The 26,562-nt window shown below is 67.6% G+C and overlaps 1 protein-coding gene across 17 annotated transcripts in view; it reads left to right on the forward strand.

The window, feature by feature from the left end:
* PLEC (plectin) overlaps positions 1–26,562 on the forward strand; it is a 54,132-nt gene that overhangs the window by 16,547 nt on the left and 11,023 nt on the right. For 2 of the 17 annotated variants that reach the window (XM_069599521.1, XM_069599536.1), the window contains 30 exons: positions 14,878–14,939; positions 15,225–15,239; positions 15,323–15,412; positions 16,213–16,290; positions 16,371–16,463; positions 17,276–17,442; positions 18,079–18,194; positions 18,266–18,372; positions 18,453–18,572; positions 18,651–18,746; positions 18,933–19,060; positions 19,302–19,395; positions 19,849–20,003; positions 20,079–20,349; positions 20,438–20,515; positions 20,604–20,765; positions 20,917–21,021; positions 21,199–21,294; positions 21,484–21,609; positions 22,546–22,698; positions 22,776–22,930; positions 23,010–23,136; positions 23,294–23,477; positions 23,563–23,720; positions 23,828–24,006; positions 24,781–24,919; positions 25,020–25,376; positions 25,452–25,535; positions 25,692–25,796; positions 25,907–26,005. In XM_069599521.1, the coding sequence (XP_069455622.1) occupies positions 14,878–14,939; positions 15,225–15,239; positions 15,323–15,412; positions 16,213–16,290; positions 16,371–16,463; positions 17,276–17,442; positions 18,079–18,194; positions 18,266–18,372; positions 18,453–18,572; positions 18,651–18,746; positions 18,933–19,060; positions 19,302–19,395; positions 19,849–20,003; positions 20,079–20,349; positions 20,438–20,515; positions 20,604–20,765; positions 20,917–21,021; positions 21,199–21,294; positions 21,484–21,609; positions 22,546–22,698; positions 22,776–22,930; positions 23,010–23,136; positions 23,294–23,477; positions 23,563–23,720; positions 23,828–24,006; positions 24,781–24,919; positions 25,020–25,376; positions 25,452–25,535; positions 25,692–25,796; positions 25,907–26,005 (3,899 nt within the window). Of the gene's footprint in view, positions 1–1,184; positions 1,334–4,042; positions 4,848–9,299; positions 9,450–9,822; positions 10,218–10,368; positions 11,694–11,968; positions 12,118–13,438; positions 14,260–14,877; positions 14,940–15,224; positions 15,240–15,322; positions 15,413–16,212; positions 16,291–16,370; positions 16,464–17,275; positions 17,443–18,078; positions 18,195–18,265; positions 18,373–18,452; positions 18,573–18,650; positions 18,747–18,932; positions 19,061–19,301; positions 19,396–19,848; positions 20,004–20,078; positions 20,350–20,437; positions 20,516–20,603; positions 20,766–20,916; positions 21,022–21,198; positions 21,295–21,483; positions 21,610–22,545; positions 22,699–22,775; positions 22,931–23,009; positions 23,137–23,293; positions 23,478–23,562; positions 23,721–23,827; positions 24,007–24,780; positions 24,920–25,019; positions 25,377–25,451; positions 25,536–25,691; positions 25,797–25,906; positions 26,006–26,562 lie in introns of those variants that run through there. The other 15 variants (XM_069599522.1, XM_069599526.1, XM_069599535.1 and 12 more) reach the window with 14 other exon arrangements.

Consider the following 26,562-nt stretch of genomic DNA (forward strand, 5'->3'; position numbering starts at 1 on the left):
GCTGCTTCTTTGCTCATCAGCCTGTGCCTGTGGGTGCTGCTGGCTTTGCCCCTGTGGTGTCATCATGTGCCCCCCAGTCCAGACCCAACAGGCAGTGGGCCTGTAGAAGGAAGGGTGGATGCCTGAAGGTGGCAGCCCGCCTGGGGAGGGTGTGGGCCCCCAGGGAGGAGCTTTGGGTAAGGACGGAGGGAAGACTGGGGTGTAGGCCTGTGGGAGACCGGGGTGCCTGTGCCCCACAGCCCCACACAGAGGACCAGGGTGGAGTGGGAGGCGCTTCCTGGGGCTGACCTTGAAGCGGTGTGCCTGCGGCACCATGAATGAGGCCGAGCTCATCCCACTGGGCAGTGCGTGCGAGGGCATTCTCCCCAGGGCGCCGGCAAAGACGCTCGGTGTCGAGGAGGCTGATCCTGTCAGCAGTAGGGCTGGTGGTGGGGACCCCGCGAGATGTGCTGGGACCCAGACAGTTGGTGGCAGATGGACAGACCAGACGGTGGAGCCACCAGGACCCACAGGGCTGACCCACCTCAGGATGACCCCAGGGTGCTGGCCGGAGCTGCTGGGTGGTGGGTGGTGGTGCCTCCAGGGAGGGAGGAGGAACCCTGAGAGACAGGAACACCCTGAGACAAGCCCGGTGGGGACCTCACAGTGGGGAGGTGGGAGCTGGCTGCCACTTGGGGGGTCATGTCACCCAACGGGCTGAGGTGATCCAGAGGAGCATGTGGGTGGAGGAGGGCCCCCAGCTGAGGGAGAATGGGGAGAGCATGGCAGGTGGGGAAGTGAGCCGTGATGAAGGGCCTGTTCTGCCCAGTGGGACCCACCTTTGGGCCTCATGTGGGGCGCTTGCTGGGGAGATGGCCAGGAGGTCCGGACTGTTGGGCCTCTCCAGCAAGGAGTGAGTGGCCATGATTTCGAGGTCAGGAAAGCCACGTGCAGGGGAGACTAGGAGGGCACTCTGAGGGTGGCCAGCGGTGAGGGTCGGGAATGTTTGTGGGGGCTGGGCCTGCCAGGCGCGCCTGGATCTAGCTTGCTGGCCTGGCAGTCTGGCTGGGGTCAGCGGGGTCAGGCGATCTGAGAGCTGGAGGCTGGAGGGGTGAGGGCTGCTTTCATGCGAGCAAGTGCCGGCGGCCAGGCCCTGCGCATTGATTAGCCGAGGCTCCGCCCCGGCTGGAAAGCCCCGCCCCGCACCTCCCGGCTCCTCCCCCAGGCTGCGGCTCTGGCCTGGGCAGTGCAGTGCGGGGCTGGACTCTGCGTGGCGGCGGCCGCGCCGCCCTCAGCCCCAGCGGAGACATGGACCCCTCGCGAGCCATCCAGCAAGAGATCAGCTCCCTCAAAGGTGCGGGCCAAGGCGGGGGGCCGAGACAGGGCATGGGGTTTGTGGACCAAGCTGTGACCTCTGCCTGGATGCAGTCCCCACAGAGCAGCGGTCGGAGTCTGCAGCTCTGGGGGCAGCTTTGGGAGTGGGGAGCTGGAGCCCCAGGAGGCCCGGCCCATGACCCACCGGGTCTGCAGCTGGTGCGAGGTCCTCCCGAGGCTGGCTGGGAGGGCTCCAGCCACAGCCCCGTAGCCCCACGGCCCCGCAGCCCCGCAGCCCTGCAGTGTGTCGGGGGGCGGGGCGGCTGCGGCGGCGGCGGGGGCGGGGCGGAGGCGGGAACTGGCTTCTGCTGGCGGTCGGGTCGGCGCTTTCTCCTCCAGCACTCTGTTGTGTCCCCGCCCAGCTCGTCGGCCTGCCCCCAGCGTCCGAGGGGACCCGGCCAGGCCTAGGGGATCACTGGGGGGAGGCGCCAGGCGGGCTGGCCCCGGGCAAGTGCACACTGCGGTTCTTTGTTCTGGGATGGGGGGTGCTGGGGGCTGCCAAAGGGCACCGACTGGTTGCCCTGGAGACCCGGAGGGGCCTGGAGTGGGGTGGAGGGGGCCGCCCTGTCTGCCCGCCTGGGCCCTCCCTTTGCTGAATCAGCGGCTGCGGTTCCCGCAGTGTGGGGGATGGGCAGAAAGGGCCGTTCTCCCAGCCCTGGGACCTCGGGGGCGCGGGGGGTGCGCTGGGACTAGGGCCGAGGGAGGTGTGCCGCAGCCGGCCGCGCGGGCCAGGCCGGGAACATCCTGCCCTAGGTCCCTCTGTGCTCCTCCCCTCAGCCCTCGAGGCCGGGCTGGTGGGCGGGAGGGGGACGCCCCTTCGCGCCCCGCCCCCTTTCTTGAGCAAGGGTGGGGGTGACGGGGCTGAGGCCAGAGCTGGGCTGTGTGGGAGGAGAGACCTTGGTTTGGGGACCTTGGGTGCGGCTGGAAATCATTTTGGGAGGTGGGATGCTTTGGGGTTGGTTTGGTGGGGTACTTGGGGGTTGAGGGGGTTAGATCGGAGAATCAAACTAAGAAAATGTGCGTTGGGTGTCGGGGTCGCTGGGAGGGAGAGGAAGTCAGCGTGGGGCTATGGGGTGGGCAGGGGGAGCGCCGGTGGCCTCAGGGAGGGCTGAGGGACAGGCCAGGAATGGCCTTCCTCCAGCGCAGGGCCAGGCCGGGCCGCTAGCCTGAGTGCTGGCCTGCACCCACAGCTCGTGTCGGTTCCGCAAAGTCCTGGTGGCCCTCGGGGCGCGCGGGCGCCGCTCGGCAGAGAGGGCACGGCAGCTGCCCACCCCGCGTCCTCCCAGCCGGCGCCCCGCCCTCCCTGAGCCGGAATCCGGCTGCGCTGGGCCCCTGCCCGCCGGCGGAGGGAGAGCCGCAGAGAGCCGGCGGGAAGGGCTGTGGGCACAGTTGGCTGTGCCTGCAGTTTCCTCTGCCACAACTCCGGGCGCGTGTGTGTGTGTGTGTTGGGAGCGGTTCTGCAGTGCCATGGCAACGGCCTCAGAACCCCGCCCCCACCCGCCGCCTGTTTGCCGCCTGCTCGCCGGAGCCTCCCACCTCAGGATCCCCCCACCTCCGTCCGATTTCTAATCAGTTCCCGGGTTGGCCTTGCTTGGTGGGAATGGGTGTGTCTGCTTGGTGGAGCGGGCAGCCCCAGGTGGGAGAGTTGGGGTATCGGGTGGGATGGGGAGGCGAGGCGTGTCTGCGGTTGGAGGCTCAGCAGCGAGGCCTGGGGGGGACTGCTGGGTGTGGCCAGGCCAGGATCCAGGGTCCTCACGTGAAGCATACGGTCCCCTCCCAGCTGCTGGCCCCCCATCACTGGGACGCCCAGACCCTCGTGTAGCTGGGCTCCCATGCATCTGTCCAGCTGGCTCACAGGAGGCTCTGGGGGGTGAGAGGGGCTTGGAGCGGGCGGACTTGGTGACTTTGATTCCCTGTAGCAGCTGAGAGCTTCTGGCCTCTGACAGCTGGCCTGGGGCAGTGGGGGGTGGAGGCCCCACTCTGAACACCGCCCCCCCCGCCCCCTTCCCCCCTCCCGCCCCATTCCCTGCTCCGATTCCTCTGGACTCGGAGCTGACTCCATGCTCCTGGCCCACCCTTGATCTGGCCCGGCATGGCAAGTGTTAAAAAGGGCCGCCAGTGTCTGGGTCTGACATTTGGCGGTAAGGGCTCTGTCCCTTAGCCTGCCTGATGGACAGCAGCCAGTGGTGCCTGCAGCCTGCCTGTCAGTGTGCTGTAGCAGCTGCCCCTGCTGTGCCCCCTAGACCCCTAACCCCAAGACCCCAGTTCTCCTCCTCCCTTCTCAGACCCTGGACCCCTCAGCACCTCCTCTCTGCCCCCCAAGACTTCAGCCCTCCTCCCTTAGACCTGGAGCGCCCCCTGCCGGGACGGGCAGCACCCTGTTCAGATCCTTGTGACTCCTGAGGCCCTGAGACCACACCGCGGCCTGAGGACCCTCCTGCCCTCTCTCCTTCCGCTTCCCTCTGCCACCCTTTGGACTCTGGGTCCGTGGCTGCTCCCGCCGGCCCGCCCTCCCCCGAGTCTTAGAACCTTGAAGGAAGTGTTTAGAAACTGATGTAATTACTGACGTGGAGCCGTGGGCCGGCTCTGCGGGAGGGGGCCTGCTTCGGGGGTGGCCCCTCTGCAAGGTTCCCCCCCACCCTGTGAGGGCCCCTGTTGGTCGAGGGTGGGAGGGGCCGCCCTTGCTGCTGAGTCAGAGGGGGCCGGCCTGGGCGTCCTGAAGGGCGGGCGGGCGGGAGGCTCGCGCAGGCGGTGGGCAGGCCGCAGTGCCGGCAGGAATCGCACGGAGCCAGGGAGCCTGGCGCCGCGAGCTGCTAGCCGGGAGCCCGCGCCCTCGAACTGAGCGCTCCGCCGCAGCCTGCCTGCCCCGGGGCCCATCTCCTCGCTGTGTTCAGGGCGTCTCCTGGCCTCTTCTCTGGGCCCCGCCCGTGCCCTCGGCTCACCGACACCCGCAGCCATGGTGGCCGGCATGTTCATGCCGCTGGACCAGCTGCGGGCCATTTATGAGGTGCTTTTCCGAGAGGGCGTGATGGTGGCCAAGAAGGACCGGCGGCCCCGCAGCCTGCACCCTCACGTGCCCGGCGTCACCAACTTGCAGGTCATGCGCGCCATGGCCTCCCTGCGGGCGCGGGGCCTGGTGCGGGAGACCTTCGCCTGGCGCCACTTTTACTGGTACCTGACCAACGAGGGCATTGCCCACCTGCGCCAGTACCTGCACCTGCCCCCGGAGATCGTGCCTGCCTCTCTGCAGCGTGTGCGCCGCCCCGTGGCCATGGTGATGCCCGCACGCCGCACCCCCCATGTGCAGGCCGTACAGGGTCCCCTGGGCTGCCCGTCCAAGCGGGGGCCGCTGCCCACCGAGGACACTGCCCGAGAGGAGCGGTGGGTCTACCGCCGGAAGGAGCCTGAGGAGGGGGCACTGGAGCCCCCTGTGGTGCCTGCCACCACCCCAGGGACCCTGGCGAGGCAGGGGCTGGAGCCTGCCTTACCCACAGGTAGCTGCACCCTGGCCCCAGCTGGAGGGCGGGGGTGTGGGGGCCTGGGCCTGGTGGGTGGGGCTGCGGGGCCTGGGCCTGGTGGACGGGGTGGGCAGCAGGTGTGCAAAAGCTCTGCTCCTGCCAGCAGGCGGCGCTCTCTCCGCCTAGGCACTCTTGCCAGTGGATCCAGGGCTCCTCCTCCTGGCTTGAGGATCTTGGGGTGGGTAGGCCAAGGAGGAGCCCATGGGTTACTGCCACCCATAGCCAGGCACACTCTGGGGCTGGGGGTGGGGCTCACGGTTCTCGGACTGGCAGGACCAGCTGTCGGCACAGCCCTGGCTGGCATCCTGGGCCCTCTCGCCAGCATCACCCTTGTCTTGTGCCCTGCCTGCCCCCTCCCTGCCCCAGGGATTTGTCTGCTCCAGGCTCTCTCTGCAGGGGGTGGGGGCGTGCAGAGGGGGTGCTGGGATGGGACAGGGTACAGCCGCTCTCCAAGTGGGAATGACTGCCTGGTCTTTCTGAGCCGTGGGTTTGTCCAGCGGGGGTGACATCCGCCCCCCGGTTGTGTGGCACAGATGTGATATGGTGGCTGGGTGCTTGGTCAGCCTGGGGTGGGTGACAGCCTAGCAGGCAGCCCTGGGCCGGGACAGGAAGAGCAGACTCGTGGCCGTGGCAGTGCAAGACTCTGCCTGGGGTCTAGGCGGATCCATCCCGGGGAGACCTGGGTCCCAGGGGCTGGCACCTCGCACTGTGCCCCGCACTGTGGCAGCCCCCTGTCCCTAAGGACCTGTGCTGCACCACCCAGGTGGGCAGAGGGTCTCGGGCAGCTCAGGCTCACACCTGTGCTTCTGAGCTCACCGGCCTCCGTGTTGAGTGGGGGTAGCGGATCCCCAGCATAGGGTGGACTCCATGTCTCTCCAGCTGGGGAGGAATGTGGTCTCTGCGGGTGGGTGGGGGCCTGGGGTGAGGCTAGCACGGTGGGCAGGAGTTTTGCCAGGTGGATGAGTGGGGGGTCAGGGGACCCAGGCTCAGGCCCGGATTGGGCCTGGACCCACTAACTAGGGCCCAGGCGTGGGAGCCCATCTCGGAGAGTTTGGGAGGTTGTGGGTGGCGGGGCTCACCACGTGGCCTCTCCCGCGCCTGTCAGTAAGGTGACCGTGTCCCCCACCAGAGACAGTAGTACTGGGCTGGGCGGTGGTCAGCTCTGACAGCACCTGATGGACGGTCTCTGCGCGGCCTCCTCCCTGACTGTTGCCTTGATGGGGCCTCTGCCCCATTCTGGTTGGCAGAGCAGACCCTCCCCCTTCCTGGGTCGTGGGTGTGGGGAGCATGGACCCCTTCCTTTTATCTCCTTCCTTCCTTGTCTGTGGCCTGGCTGGGCTGGTGCTGGGCTGAGCGGCTGGGCGAGCAGTTGGCTGTGGGCCAGGAGGGGGGACTGGGTGTGGCTCAGCGAGCAGGGGGGGGCGCCCCCAGCCCTGAGGGGTGACTCAGTCTTCCCTTCCCGGCCGCAGCCGCTGCCGCCGGTGGCAGCTCAGAGTTTCCAACAGGAAATGAGTTCCAGCTCCAGGCTGAGTCAGGGCCGGAGGGCGTGGGCTCCCCCTTCCCCGAGGTCCTGCAGGCTGAGCGGGATCTGAGCACCACCCTGGGCACAAGAGGACGCCCAGGGCACCTCGGATGCTGGGTGGGGCACAGGGCTTTGGCCAGGTCTGCAGGGGTCCTGGTGGCTTGGCTAGGAAGCTTCTGATGACATTGGGAACTGTCGACTTCTCAGAGTTTTAAACATTATCAAGTGGGGCTTCCCTGGCGGTCCAGTGGCTGTGACTCTGCGCTCCCAAGGCAGAGGCTGCATTCAGTCCCTAGTCAGGAAACTAGGTCTGACAGGCCCCAATGGAAACCTGGCACAGCCAAATTAAATGAAGAAATAAATACTTTAAAAGTTATCCAGCGATGTGCCACACAGACCCCTCACTTGCTCACAGCATCGCTCCTCTGGTCCATCTGCAGAAGGGCAGGTCAGCACGTGGGCCCAGCCTGCCACACTCGTCACAGCGGCCTTGCTCAGGTGGACCGCCTCTGCCCGGCCAGCCCTGGCCAGGGAGCTGCGGACCCCTTCCCCCGTGCCCTGGTGGTCTGCTCATCCGTGTGGGAAGGTGTCCACTTGCTTGTTCCGCCACTTACCAGTCAGTTCCAGGCTGAGTCCCTGGCTGGAGGCCCCCAGCATGTGGGATGGATGGGCTGGGTGAAGAGCGAGTGGTCTTGGAGGGCCCCTGTGAGAGACGCCCTGAGCTGAGTCCTGACCGAGGAGGACAGCGCTCAGAGAGCTGCCAGGAGGTCCGACGGGTCCTCTGGGGTTACTGGAGAGATGGACCTGGGGGAGTGGGTTTCATACATGAATTTCATTTCTCAATGAGCCTGGCTCAAAATTCAGAAAGAACTAGAACTTCAGTAGAAAAGAAGTGCCGTCCGAACACGCTCACCCCTGTGCTCCAGCAGCCTCTATGCTGTGGGTGCAGGTGCCCTGCAAGGCTGGCTGCTCCTGGCCATGCCGTGCACCTGACTGTCCCACGGGCTTGTCCGCAGGCGCAGAGCCCTGCCGCTCCCTTTCACGGCACGTGGCGCCCCTGCCAGCCCTCCATTAGTCTCCAGTTTTGTGTCTGGTTATCTGCGGGGAGACCCGTAGAACTCTGGCGGGTTTTCTAAGCAGGTTACCGTACGATTAGGTTTGTCTTTTACCGGGTCTCGCGGTGGCTGGGCAGTCCAGTAGCACGGAAAAAGTGCAGAGGTTGGTACTCAGCTAAGATATGTCCCTTTGTCAAGGCTGAAGGCCTGGAGGCTGAGGCAGAGGAGGGGTCTAGGAGGGGCTGGGGTGGTGCAGGCTGCTGGGGCCGGTGCTGGGTGGGGAGGCTGCCGGGTGGGGAGGCTGCCGGGTGGGTGGGCTGGGCCGACAGGCAGAGGAGGGCCCTCCAGTCACACCTGAGGGCTCAGGGATTGCAGGCGGGCTGGTCCGACTCGTCGGTCCACTGGGCTTCACTCTGCCCGGCTCTCTGACTAAGGGGTGGCCATGAGGAGGAGCCAGGCTCCCAGAACTGGGTGGGGAGGCCAGGGCTCTGGCGAGCCCTCCCTTTGCTTCCCACCCTTTCCCTCCTTCCTGCCTTCCCTTCCTCTCCTCTCTGCTGCTCCAGAGCAGCCAGGCTCATGGTCGGCAGCTATGGACAGGTACAGCATGGAGGAGCTGATTCAGCTGGGCCAAGGTAGGGTAGGGTTGGGCCAGGGTGCAGGTCTTCAGGAGGGGTCCAGGCCTCCAGCTGGGGCTCTGCTCTCCCCACCAGCCTGTGGCCGGGGCCCTGCAGGGGCAGGACTGTGGATTCCAGATGAGCATGGCTCTGTCTAGAGATGCCGCCTATGGTGTGTCTGGGGCGGGATGGACGTGTCTCGGGGTGCCAGGCCTTGCCCCAGACTTCCATGACTCCAGGAGCCGGTTTCCCCTGGTGTTGGAGCACGGAGTCCTCTGAGGAGGAGCCCAGCCCTGGCCTTCACAGCTGGCCCCTGCAGGCCGGTTTCCTTCAGAATTGAGTTTCTGAAGCTTGGGGTTGATGGGCAGGAGGCTTGGGTGGGCCTGGCCCTCCACCCCCTCCCCGTTGCCCCTGGCCTCCCCACGTGGGCCGGGGCATCCCTTCCCTGGCAGCCAGAGGCCAAGTGTGGTTTGCTGTGCTCTGCTGCCGGCTGCCCACATGTTCCAGGCAGTCGACCAGGGCTGAGGTCGCGGCCTCGCGTGGCTGGGGTGTTCCTCGCTGGTTCTGTGCCTCAGTTTCCTCAACTGTGTGGTGCAGTGACGCGTGGGGCTTACTCCTTGGAGTTCTCAGAGGGTCAGACTAGAATGGCCCCTGCGGGTTTCCTCCATGGGGTTCTCAGAGGGTCAGACTTGACAGGGAGGAGGGGGCAGGACCTCGACCTCCACCTGCTGTTTCCTGAGCACACCTTGGCCCTGGGATGTCTGAGACCCCGGGCTTCCAGGGTCTGTGTGGGCCTGGGGCCGGCACCTGAGCGTCCTGGGTTGCTGGGGAGGCCCGGCCCGATCTGGCCTGAGACCTGACCTTGGGAGGCCGTCCTGCCCGTCCGTCTGGGCCAGGTGTTGTTTGGTGACCTGCCAGGGGAGGGGGTGGTGGTGCTTGCCAGGGTGGCCTTTCCCAGTGCTCCCCCACTGCTGTCCATGCCCGAGGGGTGGGCAGGGTGGGAGCTGCACGCCTTTCAACAAGGACAGGAGCCCCCAGGCTCAAGGGCCACCCTGCTCCCAGGTGGGCCCCGACACCCAAGGCTTCCCCTGTTGGACTCACCGTGGGAGCTGGCCTGGCGCTGGTGCCCTGGCTCTGAACGTCATGTTCTAAGTCAGGACAGATGACGGGCCTGGCCTGCCCTCCTGGGATATTTATATCCGCGGGCCCCCTGCCCACCCCCCTCCCCCACGGACACAGCTCTGCTGACAGCAGCAGCGCTGTGCCCTCCTCCACGCACCTCTGCGTTCGCTGCCGCCTCCGAGGGGCCTGTGACCCTCCCGACACCCAAACCTACTCGCTGTCGGACCCGTGGGCCCCGCGCTGTCCCCAATGAAGATCGTGCCGGGTAGGTGGGGCTGCCTCTGAGAGCCCAGCGGGCGCTGCGGGGCCCACCCCCTCCCTGTCTGCTGTCTGCGGCGGGGCGGGGGGGCGTCGGGTCGCCCTGTCTTTGACAACGGTTGAGTCCGCTGCGAGCCTGGAGGCCAGCAAGGACCGGGGCGCTGGCAGCTGTCCCCAGGGGCACCCTTGGAGGCAGAATGGGGTGCTGGGCGCCACGGTCACCCCCTGTGGGGGCGGGGGAGGCCCGTGTGAGGCCGCGAGGGCCCGGGCTGGGCTAGGGGATGAGGGGGCTGCGCTCAGCCAGGCGTCCCCGCAGGCCCCTCCTCCTGGCGGGTGTGGCCGCGGGTGAGCAGGGGTTAAGGCTCCGCTAACCTTGAGCGTGCGAGCGGCGCAGGGCCCGCTGAGCGGCGCCGCCGTGGGAGGTGGGGCGGGTGGGGAGCGCGAGTGGCCAGAGCGGGAGGGAGGCGCGGGCGGGAGCGCAGTTGGTGCGGCGGCGGCGGCCGACAGTGGTCGGGCGGTCCCGCAGGGGGCGGTCCCCGGTCCCGGGCACCCCTAGCCGTCCTCCACTTCCTCGGGGGAAGGAAGGGGGGCTGCCCGGCTTGGAGTAGCCCTTCCGAAGGGCGGCTGCGCCTGCCGAGCACGCAGGCCGGCGCCTCCAGAGCCATGGAGCCCTTGGGCAGCCTGTTTCCTTCCCTCGTGGTCGTGGGCCACGTCGTCACCCTGGCCGCCGTGTGGCACTGGCGCCGGGGGCGCCCGCGGGTGCAGGATGAGCAAGGTAAGGCCGATGGTGGCCACCCCCGGGGCTGCTGTTTCTTGCCGCCAGCCGGCCAGGGGGCTGAGGGCGGGGCGCTCGAGGGGCCGCCTCTCTCCCGCCCCTGAATTTCCCTATGCCCGCCCCTTCCTGTCCTGGAGGCTCGCGCGGGCACTTGGCCAGACAAGGTGTGGACCCCAGGCTCCGCACCCTGCGCTGAAGACCCCGCCTGCTTGTCTGGGCAGGGCCGGGACTCTGCCTTCATCAGCCTGGAGCCTGCTGCTGGGCAGGGCATAAAGGGAGGGCTGGGGGAGGTCTAGGCAGCTGGGGAGGGGGCGGCAAGGGGCAGGGGCTTTCCTAGGCCCCTCCCTAGCAGCCCGTATGGAGCGAGCACAGGTGACTCTCAACACAGAAACCGCAGCTGGCAGGTGCAGGCGTCCCGGGGACTGAGGTGGGGCCGCCGCAGGAGGTGGGGCTGCGGGAGCTGGACAGGTGCCTGAGCGCCCTTGACCAGGGCCCAGTAACGCCTCGGGACCTGCGGCCGGACTTACGCTGCCCTCCCCCGGCTCCAGGTCACCCGCTCGAGGCTATAGCCCTCGGCAGTGGCGCCTGGCCCAGGAGTGGGTGGAGCCTGCCTCCACTCCAGTGAATGAGCAGGGGACTGGGGTTCCGGCCGGAGGGACGGCCCCACTGGGGACCTGCAGGGCGGCCCGGGCGATAGCCTGAGGCGGGGAGGCTTGCCCTGGGTGAGGGTGGCCAGGGCCACCCCGGTGGGCCTACTCTGCGGGAGCCTGGCCAAGGTCTGAGTCCGGATGGGGCTCCTAGGCGTGGCTTTGGGGGCTGGGGAGGGCCTGGTGACTCAGCTGCGGGGTTCAACAAAACGGTTCAATAAAATGCTCAGGTCAGCGCTCCCCGCCTCGGTTTGGCCCTCCCTCCCTCAGCTTTTGTCTCCTGTGCCCACGTGGGCACGGGGTACCCCTTCGGCCGCTCCCTGGTCCTGCTGTCCTCGGCGCCCCTTTTCGATGCTTCTGCTCAGTTCTCAGCCCCCTGCTCCGCACACCCGGCCTTTCCCGCGAATCCTGCGGGAGCCGGAGCTCGTCCCGGGAACGCCAGGCTCGGGCAGTTCCCAGCCTCTGTCCTGGGGCCGCAGCCTCCCCCGCTACCCCCAGGACCAGCCTGGTCCTCTCCCTCCAAGCGGGGGCGCGGCTTCCAGGTCCCCGTGGGGCGGGGCGGCCGCCGGGGGCAGGTTCTCAGCGTCCGGCCCGGCGGGGGAGGGTGTGGCGTGCGGAGCCGGCGGCCTCGCGCGTGGGCCGGGGAGCCGACGCACCGTCCTGTTTGCTGTCCGCAGGGCGCCCGGGCTCATGGCTGCGCCCGGCACACGGGGGGCGGGCGTCGCTTTCGCCGCGCAGAAGGAGGTGGTGCTGGAACGGCCGTGCTGGCTGGATGGGGGCTGCGAGCAGGCGCGCAGGGGCTACCTCTACGGGCAGCTGTGCTGCGTAGGTGGGTGCGGCTGGAGGAGCGGTGGTGCCGGAGGGCGCACCCGTCTCCGAGAGCGCCCGGGAAGGCCGCGGGGGCCGGGGGGCGGTGCCTGGCCCAGGCGCAGCCCCGCCCCCAGGCTCGGTGCGGAAACACCTGGGGAGGAAGGCGGGGTGGAGTCCCCTCTGCCCCTGAGATCCCTCCGGAGAAGGGGGTGGGGAGTGGGGCGGGCCGGCAGGCCGGGGTTGCGGGTTCCGGGCTCCAGGCTGTCGGCAGTCTGCCCTCGGGAGGTGTAGGGTGGGAGGGGCCGGGGCGGAGTTGCCGTCTCTGCGCCGCCCTGTGCTCTCGGCTTCTGCTCCCTTCGTGTCTGCAGGCTTCTTATCCTGGGAGCGGCCCCACTAGCCGTAGATTCTTGCCTTAGTTTCCAAATCTGTGAAAGGGGGCAAAGGTACCCTTCAGAGGGCCACGAGCAACTCTGCGGGACACTGGCCTCGTGGACAGGGCAGGAGCAGCAGTGCTGGGGAGGGCCAGCCGAGACGTGCAGCAACCTGGCCTATGGGCGCGGGCCGCGGGGTTGGGCCTGCCGGGGAAGGGTGGGTGGTCTCTCGACGAGGGCCTGAATAGGATGCCGGATAGGATGGATGGGGAAGGGCGCGTCCTACAGCCAGGGGTGAGGGACTGGCCTGCAGGGCCGCAGGGAGTGCCTGAGAGGACACTCTGAGATCCTGGGGGGGGGGGCAGGGAGTGGGGAGTCTGGAGGCAGCAGGGTGTGCTGGGGAGAGGGAGCCGGGCTTGGGAGGTGGAGGTGGAACCCTGTCCTGGACAGCAATCCAATATCCTTGGAGCCTCTGAGTGGCAGAGGAGACGCTGGAGAGGGGCTGGGGCGGGGGACTCCCCCCGCTTGCCTGGCAGTGGGTGTGAGCCATCCTTGGTGACCCTACACTGGGGTGCTGGCCAGTGTGGGTCTGATGTGGGATCCTGGAGCACCTCTGGGAGGTGAAGGGCTTGTGTGGGGGGCCTCTCCGGGCCTTGCGTAGAAGGGGGGGGTTTGTCCAGAGTGGGGGCGAGGTGACCTGCGGCAGGGACCCTGAGGTAGGGATGAGGATAGTCAGCTCCACCTGGTCTGGGGCCCCCTACCCACTAGGGTGTGAGCGACCCCCCCACCCTGTGGCCACAGAAGGGCAGCGGCTGGGTGGGGTGAGCCTTTCCTGGAAACGAGGCCCGAGGCACCATGGGGGTGGGGCTCCCAGCTGGATCGCATCAAGCCAAGTCTCCGACTGGAAAATTCTGTGGTCAGGGCGGTGCATTCTTTCCTGCAGCGGCTGGGCAGCTGGGCAGTCCCTGCGCGGCCAGGGCCGCAGTGTGCGAGACGAGAGGGAGCCGGGCCGCACCCCTGAGCCCTTTGTCCCACCACCTTTACAACCTGAGTGGCTGATATCTGTGTGCTCCGCCCGCCTGCAAACAGCCCCCCACCCAGGCTGCCCCCAATGCCCTAGGTGCGGCTTCCTTGCCCATGAATCACCCCTCCCCTGACTCACTGGCTGGGCCCCCTTAGGGTGCTCCCCTCTGACCTGGGTCCCCCCCCCCCACTCGAGGCAGAGTTCCGCAGCTCAGGGCTGGGCGGTCCTGCCTGGTGAGTCAGCGCTCAGCTATGCGCCCCCTCCTGCCCCGAGGAGCACTGCCTTCGGATGGGGGCACTGCTCCAGGACAGGCTTGGTGGGCCGCTTGAAAGGGGCCCAGCCCTCACTGGAGCCTGGTGGCCCTGGAGCCGGGGTATAGATGGGATCCTAGCAGGGTGTAGGGTGTAGGGCATGTAGGTCTCTGAGGGGTGATTTAGGAGGGCTTCCAGGGAAGGCAGCCGGCCCCCCCAAGCCAGGTGTCACTCCCCTTGGGGGTCCCTCCTTAGAACCCGTCCGCCTGGCAGTTTGGGCAGGCATGGGGCGGCCCTGGGTCAAGTCTGAGCTGGTGTCCCCCCCAAGATGCGTGACCTTGGGCTCCCTGGCCCAGTGGCACTCAGGCACCCCTCCCTGAGGGGGCCCCCTTTGGAGTGGCCCTGGGCACGGTGTGCGGTTCCCTGTGACCTGACACTTGTCTGTATGCCGTGACATGCAGGTCCCCTGGCACCCGGGTTCCTTCAGGGGCTGCTGCGGGCAGGGTGGGTGAGGAAACCCCTGGGTTTCCTGTTTCTGCCCGGCTGTAGGTGTGGCTGTTGGGGGAGGGGCTGCCTTCCTGCTTCCCGCTGGGACACTCCTTCTCTGGGGGTGTGCAGGCTGGGGTGGGGCTTCGGGGGCGGGGACAGCGGCTAGGGAGTTCCGCGGGCAGGGAGTGGCCCGCACTGGGCTCCAGCGGAGCTGAGCGACCAGAGCCCACCGAGCGAGCGTGCCGTGCCTGTGCTGAGCACCTCTGCCGTGGTGTGCCCCGCGGCCGTGAGCGCAGCACCTGGGGTGGGCCAGAGCGCCGAAGGGGCAGGGTGGCACCATGTCTCAGCAGCGGCTACGGGTGCCCGAGCCCGAGGGCCTGGGTCACAAGAGGACCAGCTCGGAGGACAACCTCTACCTGGCTGTGCTCAGGGCCTCAGAGGGCAAGAAAGGTAGCGGGACTCCACACCGCCAGGCGGGGCAGGCGCAGGACAGGAAGGGCCCAGTTCCTGCCTCAGGAAGCCTGGCATTGGGTGGGGTGGGGCCCAGACTGTGGCTCTGAATTTAGGGGACAGACTCTGAGACCAGCATTGGCCCAGGTGCAGAATTGCTGCGGGGCCAGCCAACCATGCCCAACACAGAGAGGCTGGTGGGGGTGTCTGGGCCTTGGGTGGTGGGGGTGGAGGGCTCTCCATGCCCCGGGAAAGGCCCGCCATCCTGTGGGGGGACAGAGCTTCCCCTCACCCAGCCCTGCCTAGTCTGGGTCCAGGCCTGCTTGGGCCCCCGGAGGCGGCCTGTGTGGGGGTGCGGCAGGCCAGGACTTGTGTGCTGTGCCTCCAGGAGTGGCTGCCAGCTCCAGACCCTCCCATCTTGGGAGACCTAGCAGTGGGCACCCGCGGGCCTGGCCCCCAGCTTCTGTCCAGGACTGTCTGGGGCCTTGTTGGGTGGGGGGCAGTGTGAGTCTGAGGCCCTCTTCAGTGGCACCAGCCACTGTGTCTGCATGGCGGTCTCCTCCTGGGGGCTTGCGGGGCTTCTCCCAGGCCCAGGTAACCTGGCCTTGTCTCTCCCAGATGAGCGGGACCGTGTGCAGAAGAAAACCTTCACCAAGTGGGTCAACAAGCACCTAATCAAGGTTGGTGGTGTGTGCACACACGGTTGTGAGCGTGTGTGCAGGAGTGCCTGCGTGTGTGTGTGTGTGTGCAGGGTCGCGGGGGTGGAGGAGGATGCCCTGGCCGTCCAGCCCAAACAAGGGCTGGAGCCCCCTCTGCGTCCACGCGCGCGGGCCCCCCTTTCTCCCCTGGGGGCCCACCTCCCACCTCTGAACCTGTCCTTTCTGTCTGCTTCCTCCCCTGGCTCACTCATCTCCTGTCTCTTTCCTCCTCTTCCTCCTCCTCCTGGTCTCTCCTGGTCTCTCTAGCACTGGAGGGCAGAGGTAGGTGCCTCCTTGGGGGTGGGCGTCTCCTGTGGGCCCCTGCTTTGAGCCTTCTGGACCAGCCCCACGCTCTGTCCGTGCAGGCTCAGAGGCACATCAGTGACCTATATGAAGACCTCCGTGATGGCCACAACCTCATCTCCCTTTTGGAGGTGCTCTCCGGGGACAGCCTGGTACGTGTGTCTGCCCGCCCCTCTACGACCCTGCCTGCCTTCCCTCCTGGGGTCTCACTGGTGACCCCCCCCAACTCTGTGTCCGGCCTGGCCTCAGCCCCCCCGTGCCTCCTGGTCAGTGTCCATCCTGGCCTGGGAGCCGCCTGACCCCTGTGCCTGGGCACACGGCCCCGCTGCCCACCATGCTCAAGCCTTGACACTGTAACCTCATGCTCTGCTCTGCTTTGGTTTCTCTGCTGCTTGGACTCTGAACTTTGACCTCTGCCCTTTACCCTTTGCCCTGCTCTGGCCGGGCAGCCAAGAGAGCGGGACGTAATCAGGAGCTCGCGCCTGGTGAGTGGATGTGCCCGCTGGCCACGGCAGCACGTGGGCTCCAGGAGCCCGGCTCACCTGGCCGATGGTGCTGGGGTGGGCAGATGGCCCTGCTTCGAGCTGTGCAGCAGCCCACCTGCCACACTGTCCGGGGCCGGAGACCCATAGGGGCTGCCACCGCTGGGCAGAAGGACCCCTCCCCCAAACCACTACCCTCTGCCGGTGGCTTCCTGGCTATTGTGTCCTCCCCGCCCCCTCCTTCCTTCCCGCAGCCTGGCCTTGGACTTCCCAAACCCTTGCTGGGCCAGTGTCCCCCCTCCCAGTTGGGGTGGGTGACCCGGGATAAGGGTCATGGATGCCTCGGGGGCTCAGGGGTGCTGACCGGCGTACCCTACCTCCCAGCTGTGGTGGGTGACCCGGGGTGGGGGTCGTGGATGCCGCGGGGGCTCAGGGGTGCTGACTGGCCGACCGGCGTGCTCCCCTTGCAGCCGCGGGAGAAGGGGAGGATGCGCTTCCACAAGCTGCAGAACGTGCAGATCGCCCTGGACTACCTCCGTCACCGCCAGGTGAGGCACCCGCCTGGCCGCAGGCCCCGGCCCCTTCTCCGGCTGGCTCGTGGGTGTGACCGAGGCCCGCTTGCTCACAGGTGAAGTTGGTGAACATCCGGAACGATGACATTGCCGACGGCAACCCCAAGCTGACCCTCGGCCTGATCTGGACTATCATACTGCACTTCCAGGTAGTGCGGCCACCCACCTGCCCTCTGCCGCCTGCAGAGTCTGCAGGGTGGGGCTGGCCCTTGGGGCCTTCTGTCAGCCTGCGCTGCAGCCCTGCGCTACCTCCACGGCCTGGAGGCCCGGGCCTCTCCAAGGCCTGCCTGTCCCTCGCCCTCTGGCCCTGGCTCTCCCTACAGAAGCACGCGTTCTCTGCTGTGTGGCCTCCCGCCACGGGGAAGGTTCTGGAGAGGCACCCGTTGCTCGGGCTGACTCACCCACTGCCTGCCCAGCCGCACAGGAAGCCGCAAATCTGAAAGCTGGGCAGGCAGAGCCTGGCTGGCACGGCAGCTGAGTCATACAGGCGGGCAGACCAACAGTCAGATAACTGGGAACAGACAAGCTGGCAGACTTGGGCCCAAAGGACTGGATTGAGTGCAGCGCCAGGCCCAGGCTGCAGCCATACCTGCCCAGTCCCAGGACCCAACCCTGGCCTGCAGCCAGAGAGGCCCTGACCACTCCCACCCCGCCACACACACACACACCTCATGACAGCCTTCTCTAGGCCTGGGGCTTCTGGGCGAGCCCCTTGCATGCGCCCTCCACCAACTCTGATCCTGCCTTGTGGGGTGCAAGGTGTAGCTGGGCTGAGGGAGCACAGGGCACCCACATTGTGGCAGCTGCTGCCTGGGGTGGCATGGGCTTATGATGCTGAGGGGTGGTGGGTCCCAGTGGCTCCTTGACGTGGGCAGGACACACTTGGCCTCTGCTGGCCGGTGGCTCATGTATGCTGACGGGGCTGTGCCTGAGCCCCACCTCCTGCCCACTGTGCGGGCAGATCTCAGACATCCAGGTGAGCGGGCAGTCGGAGGACATGACGGCCAAGGAGAAGCTGCTGCTGTGGTCCCAGCGCATGGTGGAGGGCTACCAGGGCCTGCGCTGCGACAACTTCACCTCCAGCTGGCGCGACGGCCGCCTCTTCAATGCCATCATCCATCGGCACAAGTAGGCCGCCAGGCGGGGCGGGGCGGGACGGGGCGGGGCAGTGTGTGCGGCGGGCGGGGGTGCCAGAGTCCCTCGGCCGGGCGACTGCAGACATGCTGGGGCGAAGGGGACGGCGAGAAGGCGTGTGCTGTGCACGGGGAGCCGCTGCCTGGGGAGATGGGCTCTGCTGCCAGCTGCTTCCCCAGGTGGCCCAGCCTGGCCCACACCCTTCCCGCCACCTCCCGGCCCTTCCCAGTTTCTTCGAGGCCAGAGGACCTCAGGGCTGCTGGTTTTCACAGCCATGAGCACTGGCCCCACACTGATGCCACAGAAGAGGCCTGAATGGGGTCAGTTCTTGGGGGAACCTCAGCCTCCACCCAGGACCCCAGGGCCTGGTGGACAGGGTAACTGCAGGGAGCCCCACCCTGGGCCCCAGCACCAGGCAGGCCCCAGGAGATCCTGGGGGCAGGGCCTGCACACGGGCCACCTGTGTGGGAGGGACTCAGTGCCGTGTGGGGGTTGCTTCTCAGGGTGAGTGTGGGCTGGGGGCTCTGTGTCCCAGGGATCTACAGAGGGTCTCTGCATGCTGACCTTCCCAGAGGGTCTCACTGCTCCCATGTCCCTGCCTGCCTGCCCCACCTGCCCCTTTGCCCCCAGGCCCATGCTCATCGACATGAACAAGGTGTATCGTCAGACCAACCTGGAGAACCTGGACCAGGCTTTCTCTGTAGCAGAGCGGGACCTGGGGGTTACACGTCTCCTGGACCCCGAGGGTATGTGCCACTGCCCCCCCTCCCTCCCTGCTCCCCACCACCGGCGCCCCTCTGACCCCCCTCCCTCGCAGACGTGGATGTCCCTCAGCCCGACGAGAAGTCCATCATCACCTACGTCTCGTCCCTGTACGACGCTATGCCCCGTGTGCCGGACGTGCAGGATGGGGTGAAGGCTAACGTGAGTTCCAGCCAGCAGGGCCGGGGGGGCGGGGGATGAGTGGCCCTGGCAGCCCCTCATGCCTGTCCCCCTCCCACCAGGAGCTGCAGCTGCGCTGGCAGGAGTACCGGGAGTTAGTGCTGCTGCTGCTGCAGTGGATCCGGGCACACACGGCCGCCTTCGAGGAACGCCGCTTCCCCTCCAGCTTTGAGGAGATTGAGGTGGGTTTCCCTGCTCCTCGGGGTCCTGTGTCCACTGTGGGCACCCAGGTTTGGCTACTGAACCCCCCTCGTCCCCAGATCCTGTGGTGCCAGTTCTTGAAGTTTAAGGAGACGGAGCTTCCGGCCAAGGAGGCGGACAAGAACCGGTCGAAGGGCATCTACCAGTCTTTGGAGGTGAGGGGGACCTGGAGATGAGGGAAGCCGCCCAGGAGCCTGGGGCCTGGGGGCCCATCCAGCAGGCTTGGCCTGCCTCCTCACTAAGCTGGGGCCAGAGCTGCTTAGGGCGGGCGGGCCCAGGGCCTAGGTGGCTTGGCACCCCCATGCTTGCTGGCCTTGGCCTGAGCTTGGCCCTGCCCACAGGGAGCAGTGCAAGCAGGCCAGCTCAAGGTGCCCCCTGGCTACCACCCACTGGACGTGGAGAAGGAGTGGGGCAAGCTGCACGTGGCCATCCTGGAGCGGGAGAAGCAGCTCCGAAGCGAGTTTGAGAGGTGGGTGGGGGCGGGGCGGGCGGGGGGGCGGGGCGGCGGCTAGAAGCCACCCGAGGGTGAGTCACTGCCTGGGGAGGAAACCCCCACCCCCGGGCTGGGAAACCCACACTGAGGCCAGCTCAGCTGTGGGCCGCAGGCCGGCAGGGAGGCCCAGAGCAGGAGGGAGCTGTGCTCCTAGGCGGGAAGCCTGGCGGGCGGTCGACACTCACGGAGGGGGGGCCGTGTTTGCTCTCGACCGCAGACTGGAGCGTCTTCAGCGCATCGTGAGCAAGCTGCAGATGGAGGCTGGGCTGTGTGAGGAGCAGCTGAACCAGGCCGACGCCCTGCTGCAGTCGGTGAGGGCTGGGCCTGGGCAGAGGGGCTGGACGGAGGGAGGAGCCCCAAGCCCGCCACGCCCTGCAGCTGCTGCTCCTGCCTCCTGGCATGGGGCCATCTCTGACCGCTAGATTGGGCAGAGCCGGCTCCTGGGCACCAGGCCCGCCCTGAGCTGCCTGCTGGCTGGATGTGGCAGAAGGGGACCCAGACTGCGGGCCCTGGGCTGGGACTCTCAGGGAGGACTTTCCTGGGGTGGGTGATGGGTGACAAGGCTGAGAAACACTTGGCTCTGGGACCCAGTAGAGGCCTTTGCACTTGATCCCGGTCCCCACAGAGAACTGGGCCTGGGGGTTTGGCCAGAAGCCTTAGTGACACGTACAGTGCTGGCTGGGGAGGAAAGGGAAAGGACGGGCTGGGCCTGGAGGCGGGGGCTCAGGGTGGCCAGACTCTGAGTGAGGGCGATTGCCTCGTAGGATGTCCGGCTGCTGGCTGCAGGCAAGGCACCGCAGCGGGCGGGTGAGGTGGAGCGGGACCTGGACAAGGCCGATGGCATGATCCGGTTGCTGTTCAACGATGTGCAGGCCCTCAAGGACGGGCGGCACCCTCAGGGCGAGCAGATGTACCGCAGGTGGGACGCGCCCCTCCAGTGCCTGCGGTAGGCAGCCCTGTTCTGCGACCCCCCTGACCCCTGCCCTGCCTGCAGGGTGTACCGCCTGCACGAGCGTCTGGTGGCCATCCGCACCGAGTACAACCTGCGTCTGCGGGGCACGCCACGGCACCCTGAGCTCGAGGACTCTACCCTGCGCTACCTGCAGGACCTGCTGGCCTGGGTGGAGGAGAACCAGCGCCGGGTGGACAGTGCTGAATGGGGTGTGGACCTGCCCAGTGTGGAGGCACAGCTGGGCAGCCACCGTGGCCTGCACCAGTCCGTCGAGGAGTTCCGGGCCAAGATTGAGCGGGCCCGCACGGACGAGGTGAGCAGGCAGCGGGTGTGAGGGTGGTGGACGGAGGGAGTGGGCAGGTCCTGGCCGCCGCAGGCCTTACCCTGCTGGTCTCCCTCAGGGCCAGCTGTCCCCTGCCACCCGGGGTGCCTACCGGGACTGCCTGGGTCGGCTGGACCTGCAGTACGCCAAGCTGCTGGTGAGTGGGGGCCAGGCGGGAAGCGAGTGTGGGGAAGGGTCCCTGGAGGAGGCGGCAGCTGACACAGCCCCCGCCCGCCTGCCTGCAGAACTCCTCCAAGGCCCGCCTCCGATCCCTGGAGAGCTTGCATGGCTTCGTGGCGGCCGCCACCAAGGAGCTCATGTGGCTGAGCGAGAAGGAGGAGGAGGAGGTGGGCTTCGACTGGAGTGAGCGCAACAGCAACATGGCTGCCAAGAAGGAGGCCTACTCGGTGAGGCGGGGCCCCTTGGTGGGTGGCCAGGACCCCTTGGTGAGGTGGGGGTCCTCCGTGGGTGGCCCGCCCAGGCCCCGGGAGCACTCGGTGGGAGCCAGGGTTCCCAGTGCTGTCTTGGCACTGCCCCTGAGGCCCCTGTCCCTGTCAGGCCCTGATGCGTGAGCTGGAGCTGAAAGAAAAGAAAATCAAAGAGATCCAGAGCACTGGGGACCGCCTGCTCCGGGAAGACCACCCTGCCCGGCCCACAGTGGAGGTGGGAGGGGCCTACATGGACCTCTCCAGGCGCCCCTGGGGGGAGGGGCAGGGCTGGGGACCCACCTGGTCATCGCTGGTGGGGGCGGGGCTGGAAGGCTCCTGGTTGGGGCGGGGGGCTGGGGCACCCCGGCCCAGGAGGCGGGCGGGGCCTGACAGGCCGTGTGCTGTGTGGCAGTCCTTCCAGGCAGCCCTGCAGACCCAGTGGAGCTGGATGCTGCAGCTGTGCTGTTGCATCGAGGCTCACCTGAAGGAGAACACCGCCTATTTCCAGGTGAGGCCTGGGCCCAGCCCACTGCAGTGGCCTCGAGGGGGTCCCTCTACCGGGCTGTAGTTGTGCACTGGGTCCGTGCACTGTCTGTCTCACTGACCTTAGTCAGCGCTGTCCCCAGGCATTGCCTGGGCCCTCGGCCTACACTGGGGCAGCCGGGGCTGGGGCTCTGACCCTCTGCTGCTGCCCCAGTTCTTCTCAGACGTGCGGGAGGCCGAGGAGCAGCTGCGGAAGCTGCAGGAGACGCTGCACAGGAAGTACACCTGCGACCGCTCCATCACCGTCACACGGCTGGAGGACCTGCTACAGGATGCCCAGGTGAGCCGCTTGGCCGGCCCAGCGCTGCGCAGCGGGTGAGGGGCAGGTGCGGAGGCCCGGGGTGTGGCCGCTGGGGCTGGAGGGCAGCCACAGCTGAGGGCAGTCCAGGGCTGGGGATAGCACTCGGGGTGGCAGGCCTGCTGTCCGGGCTGATGCTCGGGGAAGGTCCCTCTGGAGGCAGAGGGTGGCGACTGGAGGCACCAGCAGAGGTCAGGGGAGGTCGGATGGGGGGAGGTCAGCATAGCGGGATGGGTGTGGGTGGATGAGAGCTTAGTGGCAGGGGCCTGGCCTGAGGGTAGGTGGCTGCTCAGAGCTGGTACAAGAGCTGACCTTGGGGCTGCAGGAGCGAGTAGGGGCCTGAGTTAGCTGCTGCGCTGTTAGTCCCCCACTGTAGGAGGCCCACTGGCATCCCAAGCCAGACAGTCTGGGGCAGGTGGGGCTGAGGTGGACACAGAGGCGGCTGAGCATGGCACTCAGGCCGGGCGAGACAGAGGAGGGGGGCTGGGGGCCCTGCTGGCCAGGGGTCCTGCATTGGGACAGGCGCAGGCAGCTTCCACTGGACTCTGACCCATAGCCTAGGGTGGTCCTTGGTCCCTCAGAGGGGCTGAACAAGAGGAGGTGTGCACCCTTCCACAAGCACCAGGGAGGGCAGAGGGGAGAGGGAGAGGATGATATGGCACCCTCCCCGAATGATGCAGCTGTGCTGGGGGTGGGGAGGGGCACTCGGTCCTGCCCAGGGAGGAGGGCATCAGTGGAAGCCCAGGGGTCTGTCCTGGCGAGTGCCCAGCCCTGCCACATTCCAGGGACTGTGGGAAGGAACCCCTGGTCTCAGGATATTGTGGGGCAGCGGGGGGGCGTGTATGCATTTCCTGGGGCAGGCACGGGGGTCCTCACAGAGGGTCTCGGACCCCCTCTACCCCCGCCCCGCTCCCGCAGGATGAGAAGGACCAGCTGAATGAGTACAGGGGGCACCTCTCAGGCCTGGCCAAGCGGGCCAAGGCTATTGTACAGCTCACGCCCCGCAACCCCACCCAGCCCACACGGGGCCGCGTGCCGCTGCTGGCTGTTTGCGACTACAAGCAGGTGGAGGTGAGGGCCCGGCCTGGTGGGCGGGGCCATGGAGGGGGCTGGGCATGGCCGCACAGTGACCGCTCTGGCTGCTGCAGGCGACGGTGCACAAGGGCGATGAGTGCCAGATGCTGGGCCCCGCACAGCCGTTCCACTGGAAGGTGCTCAGCAGCTCCGGCAGTGAGGCTGCCGTGCCCTCCGTGTGCTTCCTTGTGCCCCCGCCGAACCAGGAGGCCCTGGAGGCTGTGGCCAGGTGCGTGGTCCTGGGTGGGGCGGCCGGCTGGGTGGTAGGACAGCTGACTGGACACCTCTGACTGTGCCCTGCCTGCCAGGCTGGAGGCCCAGCACCAGGCCTTGGTCACATTGTGGCATCAGCTGCACACGGACATGAAGAGCCTTCTGGCATGGCAGAGCCTCAGCCGTGATGTGCAGCTCATCCGCTCCTGGTCCCTGGTCACGGTACGGCGGGTGCTGAAGGCGGGTGGGGTGTGGGGCCTCTCTGCATCTACGCTCACCCCCTGGTCCCTGGTTGTAGTACGGTGGCCCCGCTGAGCGCTCTGGGAAGGTGGGATGTGGGTCTCCCCGCGGCCACGCTCACCCCCGCCCGCCCACCCAGTTCCGCACGCTGAAGCCCGAGGAGCAGCGCCAGGCCCTCCGCAGCCTGGAGCTGCACTACCAGGCCTTCCTGCGGGACAGCCAGGACGCCGGCGGCTTCGGGCCTGAGGACCGGCTGCAGGCCGAGCGCGAGTATGGCTCCTGCAGCCGCCACTACCAGCAGCTGCTGCAGAGCCTGGAGCAGGGTAGGTGTGGGCAGCCTGGGGTGGTGGGAGGCTCGTGGGGGGCCGCCTGTGGTTGGGCAGCGTGCGAGCGGGATGTGTTCCCCAGGTGAGCAGGAGGAGTCGCGCTGTCAGCGCTGCATCTCAGAGCTCAAAGACATCCGGCTACAGCTGGAGGCTTGCGAGACGCGCACGGTGCACCGCCTGCGGCTGCCACTAGACAAGGAGCCAGCACGGGAGTGCGCCCAGCGTATCGCCGAGCAGCAGGCAAGCCCCAGCCCCTCCACCCCACTGCACTGTGCCCGCCCCCGGCTCCCAGCGGTGCTGCCTGTCGGGCTCCTGGGCTCAGCTTGCCCCTTGCTCTGTCTCCTCAGAAAGCACAGGCGGAGGTGGAGGGGCTGGGCAAGGGGGTCGCCCGGCTCTCTGCCGAGGCCGAGAAGGTCCTGGCCCTGCCCGAGCCGTCCCCTGCGGCCCCCACTCTGCGCTCAGAGCTGGAGCTGACCCTGGGCAAGTTGGAGCAGGTCCGCAGCCTGTCCGCCATTTACCTGGAGAAGTGAGTGCGCTGTTCAGCAGCCGGGGTCGGAGACCGACAGGTCTTCAGCAGAGCGGGAGGGTGTGGACAGGCTGATGGGCTGGGTGATGAGGCCGTGATGAGGGTCCGCTGAGGGATAGCAGGCGCGGATCTGGCCGGGGTGTCGCGGGGTGGCGGGAGGGGTTCCGTCCTGGCGTGCCTGCGGCTGGCTTCCCGAGGACCGTCCGAGGGGTGAGAGCAGTTATGGGAGGAGGACTGGCACCCCCGCCCACAGGACACCGGGAGGTTGGGGGGGTCACTAAGATGTGGAAGGCAGGTGTACAGAGGCAAGGGGCGGGCACATGGGGAGCCTAAGAGGGTGAGGAGTGCTGGGGAGGGGGGCGTGTCCAGCGAGGATCAGAACCCGGCTTGGGGGGCACTGACAACCTCAGGGGAGGAGCTTCTTGGTGGAAGGTGGGGTCAGGTGGGCCGTGGGTGACACAGCAGAGACCCAGGGTGCTGAGAGCTCCCCCTCCCCCTCCCCCTCAGGCCCTTTCCCTGTCCCCCCCATGCCTCCAGGGAATATGGAGTCCTCCCCAGGACCCCTCCCTTCTCCCCACCCTCACTCCCAGACACGGACACCTTTTCCCCCCGCTGTTCATTTCAGCATACACATTCATGTGGCTTGTAGATTGTTTTCAGAAGCTTCATGGGAACCCCCCCAAGCTCAGTCCCCCATGAGCCTCCCTCCAGGACCTGGCCTTGGTCCTCAGCCTCTCACTCAGCCTGTCTTCATGAGGCCCTGCTTTCCCCTAGGCTCAAGACTATCAGCCTGGTGATCCGCAGCACGCAGGGGGCCGAGGAGGCACTCAGGGCCCACGAGGAGCAGCTCAAGGAGGCCCAGGCTGTGCCCGCTGCCCTCCCAGAGCTTGAGGCCACCAAGGCTGCGATGAAGGTACTGCCGCCAGCCCGCGCCCCACCACCAGGGCCTGATGGCGTCAGGGGTGGCAGCCAGGGCCTCAGGCTGAAACGGCTCCTCTGCTCTGGTCCAACAGAAGCTACGGGCCCAGGCAGAGGCACAGCAGCCTGTGTTTGATGCCCTGCGGGATGAGCTGCGGGGGGCGCAGGAAGTGGGCGAGCGTCTGCAGCAGCGGCACGGCGAGCGGGACGTGGAGGTGGAGCGCTGGCGTGAGCGGGTCACCCAACTGCTGGAGCGCTGGCAGGCCGTGCTGGCCCAGACCGACGTGCGGCAGCGTGAGCTCGAGCAGCTGGGCCGCCAGCTGCGTTACTACCGGGAGAGCGCAGACCCGCTGGGCACCTGGCTGCAGGACGCCAGGCGGCGGCAGGAGCAGATCCAGGCTGTGCCGCTGGCCGACAGCCAGGCCGTGCGTGAGCAGCTGCGGCAGGAGAAGGTGGGCCCGGGCAGGGCGGGCAGGAGGGGTGGGCGTGGGTGTGCCCCATGATCCCTGACCACCCTGACGCCCCAGGCCCTTCTGGAAGAGATTGAACGCCACGCGGAGAAGGTGGAGGAGTGCCAGAGGTTCGCGAAGCAGTACATCAACGCCATCAAGGTAAGACTTTGTGGCCTTGGGCCCCGGGGGAGACGTGCAGTGGAGGGGTGACCTCTGGGGGTCCCTCAGCTAAGGCCGTGCTGGGCAAAGCCTGTGGGCAGGTTCAGGGGCCGGGTGGAGCGGGCAGAGCTGGCAGCCATTGGTGTGTCTCTGCAGGACTATGAGCTTCAGCTGGTCACGTACAAGGCGCAGCTGGAGCCGGTGGCCTCACCAGCCAAGAAGCCCAAGGTCCAGTCGGGGTCCGAGAGCGTCATCCAGGAGGTGAGGCTGAGGGGCAGTGGGGCTGGTGGGTGGGCAGAGCCAAAGCCACGCAGGGCCTGGTGGGCTCTGGGCAGGGGCAGGGCTGACTGTGGGTGTCCCTCTGCCCCCAGTATGTGGACCTGCGGACTCGCTACAGTGAGTTGAGCACGCTCACCAGCCAGTACATCAGGTTCATCAGTGAGACCCTGCGGCGCATGGAGGAGGAGGAGGTAGGGCTGCCAGGGTGGTGAGGCCGTCCCGCACCCCCCCAGATGTGGTCCCTGGGACGCGTCCAAGTGCACCTGGCACAGCACGGCCCACCCCCCGTGGCCTGGCGCTGCACGGCTCTCCCCGCGGTGGCTGGCGTGTGCCCCGGGGCGCCCCTGGCTCTGTGTGTCCCTTCTCGGGGTTCTGCATTGGCCTTTTCACTTGGCCGCCTGCTCTGCAAGGACTCGGGCTTGTTCGGTCATGGGGGCCGGGAGGGGCGTCACGGCGAGGCAGGGCACTGGCCTGTCTGTCTTCTCCCGCCCCCCGCAGGTGAGCCCTCTGTCTGGCCTACCTGCAGCCTCTTCCCTGAGCTGAACTGCAGACTGTCGGGTCTACATGATGCCCACACTGGCCACCTGCCCTGCTGGGTCGGGGGTGCCAGAGCAGGCCACGGGCATCAGCACTGCTCAGGCAGGGCTGTGCAGTAGTCGTGGTTCCTGGACCCTGCAAACCTCTTGCTTTGCTCTCTCTCTCTCTCCGTTTGTCTGTCTCCATCGCCTGTCTGCGGGAAGAGGGGAGG

Source organism: Ovis canadensis, chromosome 9, assembly GCF_042477335.2.
Source record: "Ovis canadensis isolate MfBH-ARS-UI-01 breed Bighorn chromosome 9, ARS-UI_OviCan_v2, whole genome shotgun sequence".
Lineage (NCBI taxonomy): Eukaryota > Metazoa > Chordata > Mammalia > Artiodactyla > Bovidae > Ovis > Ovis canadensis.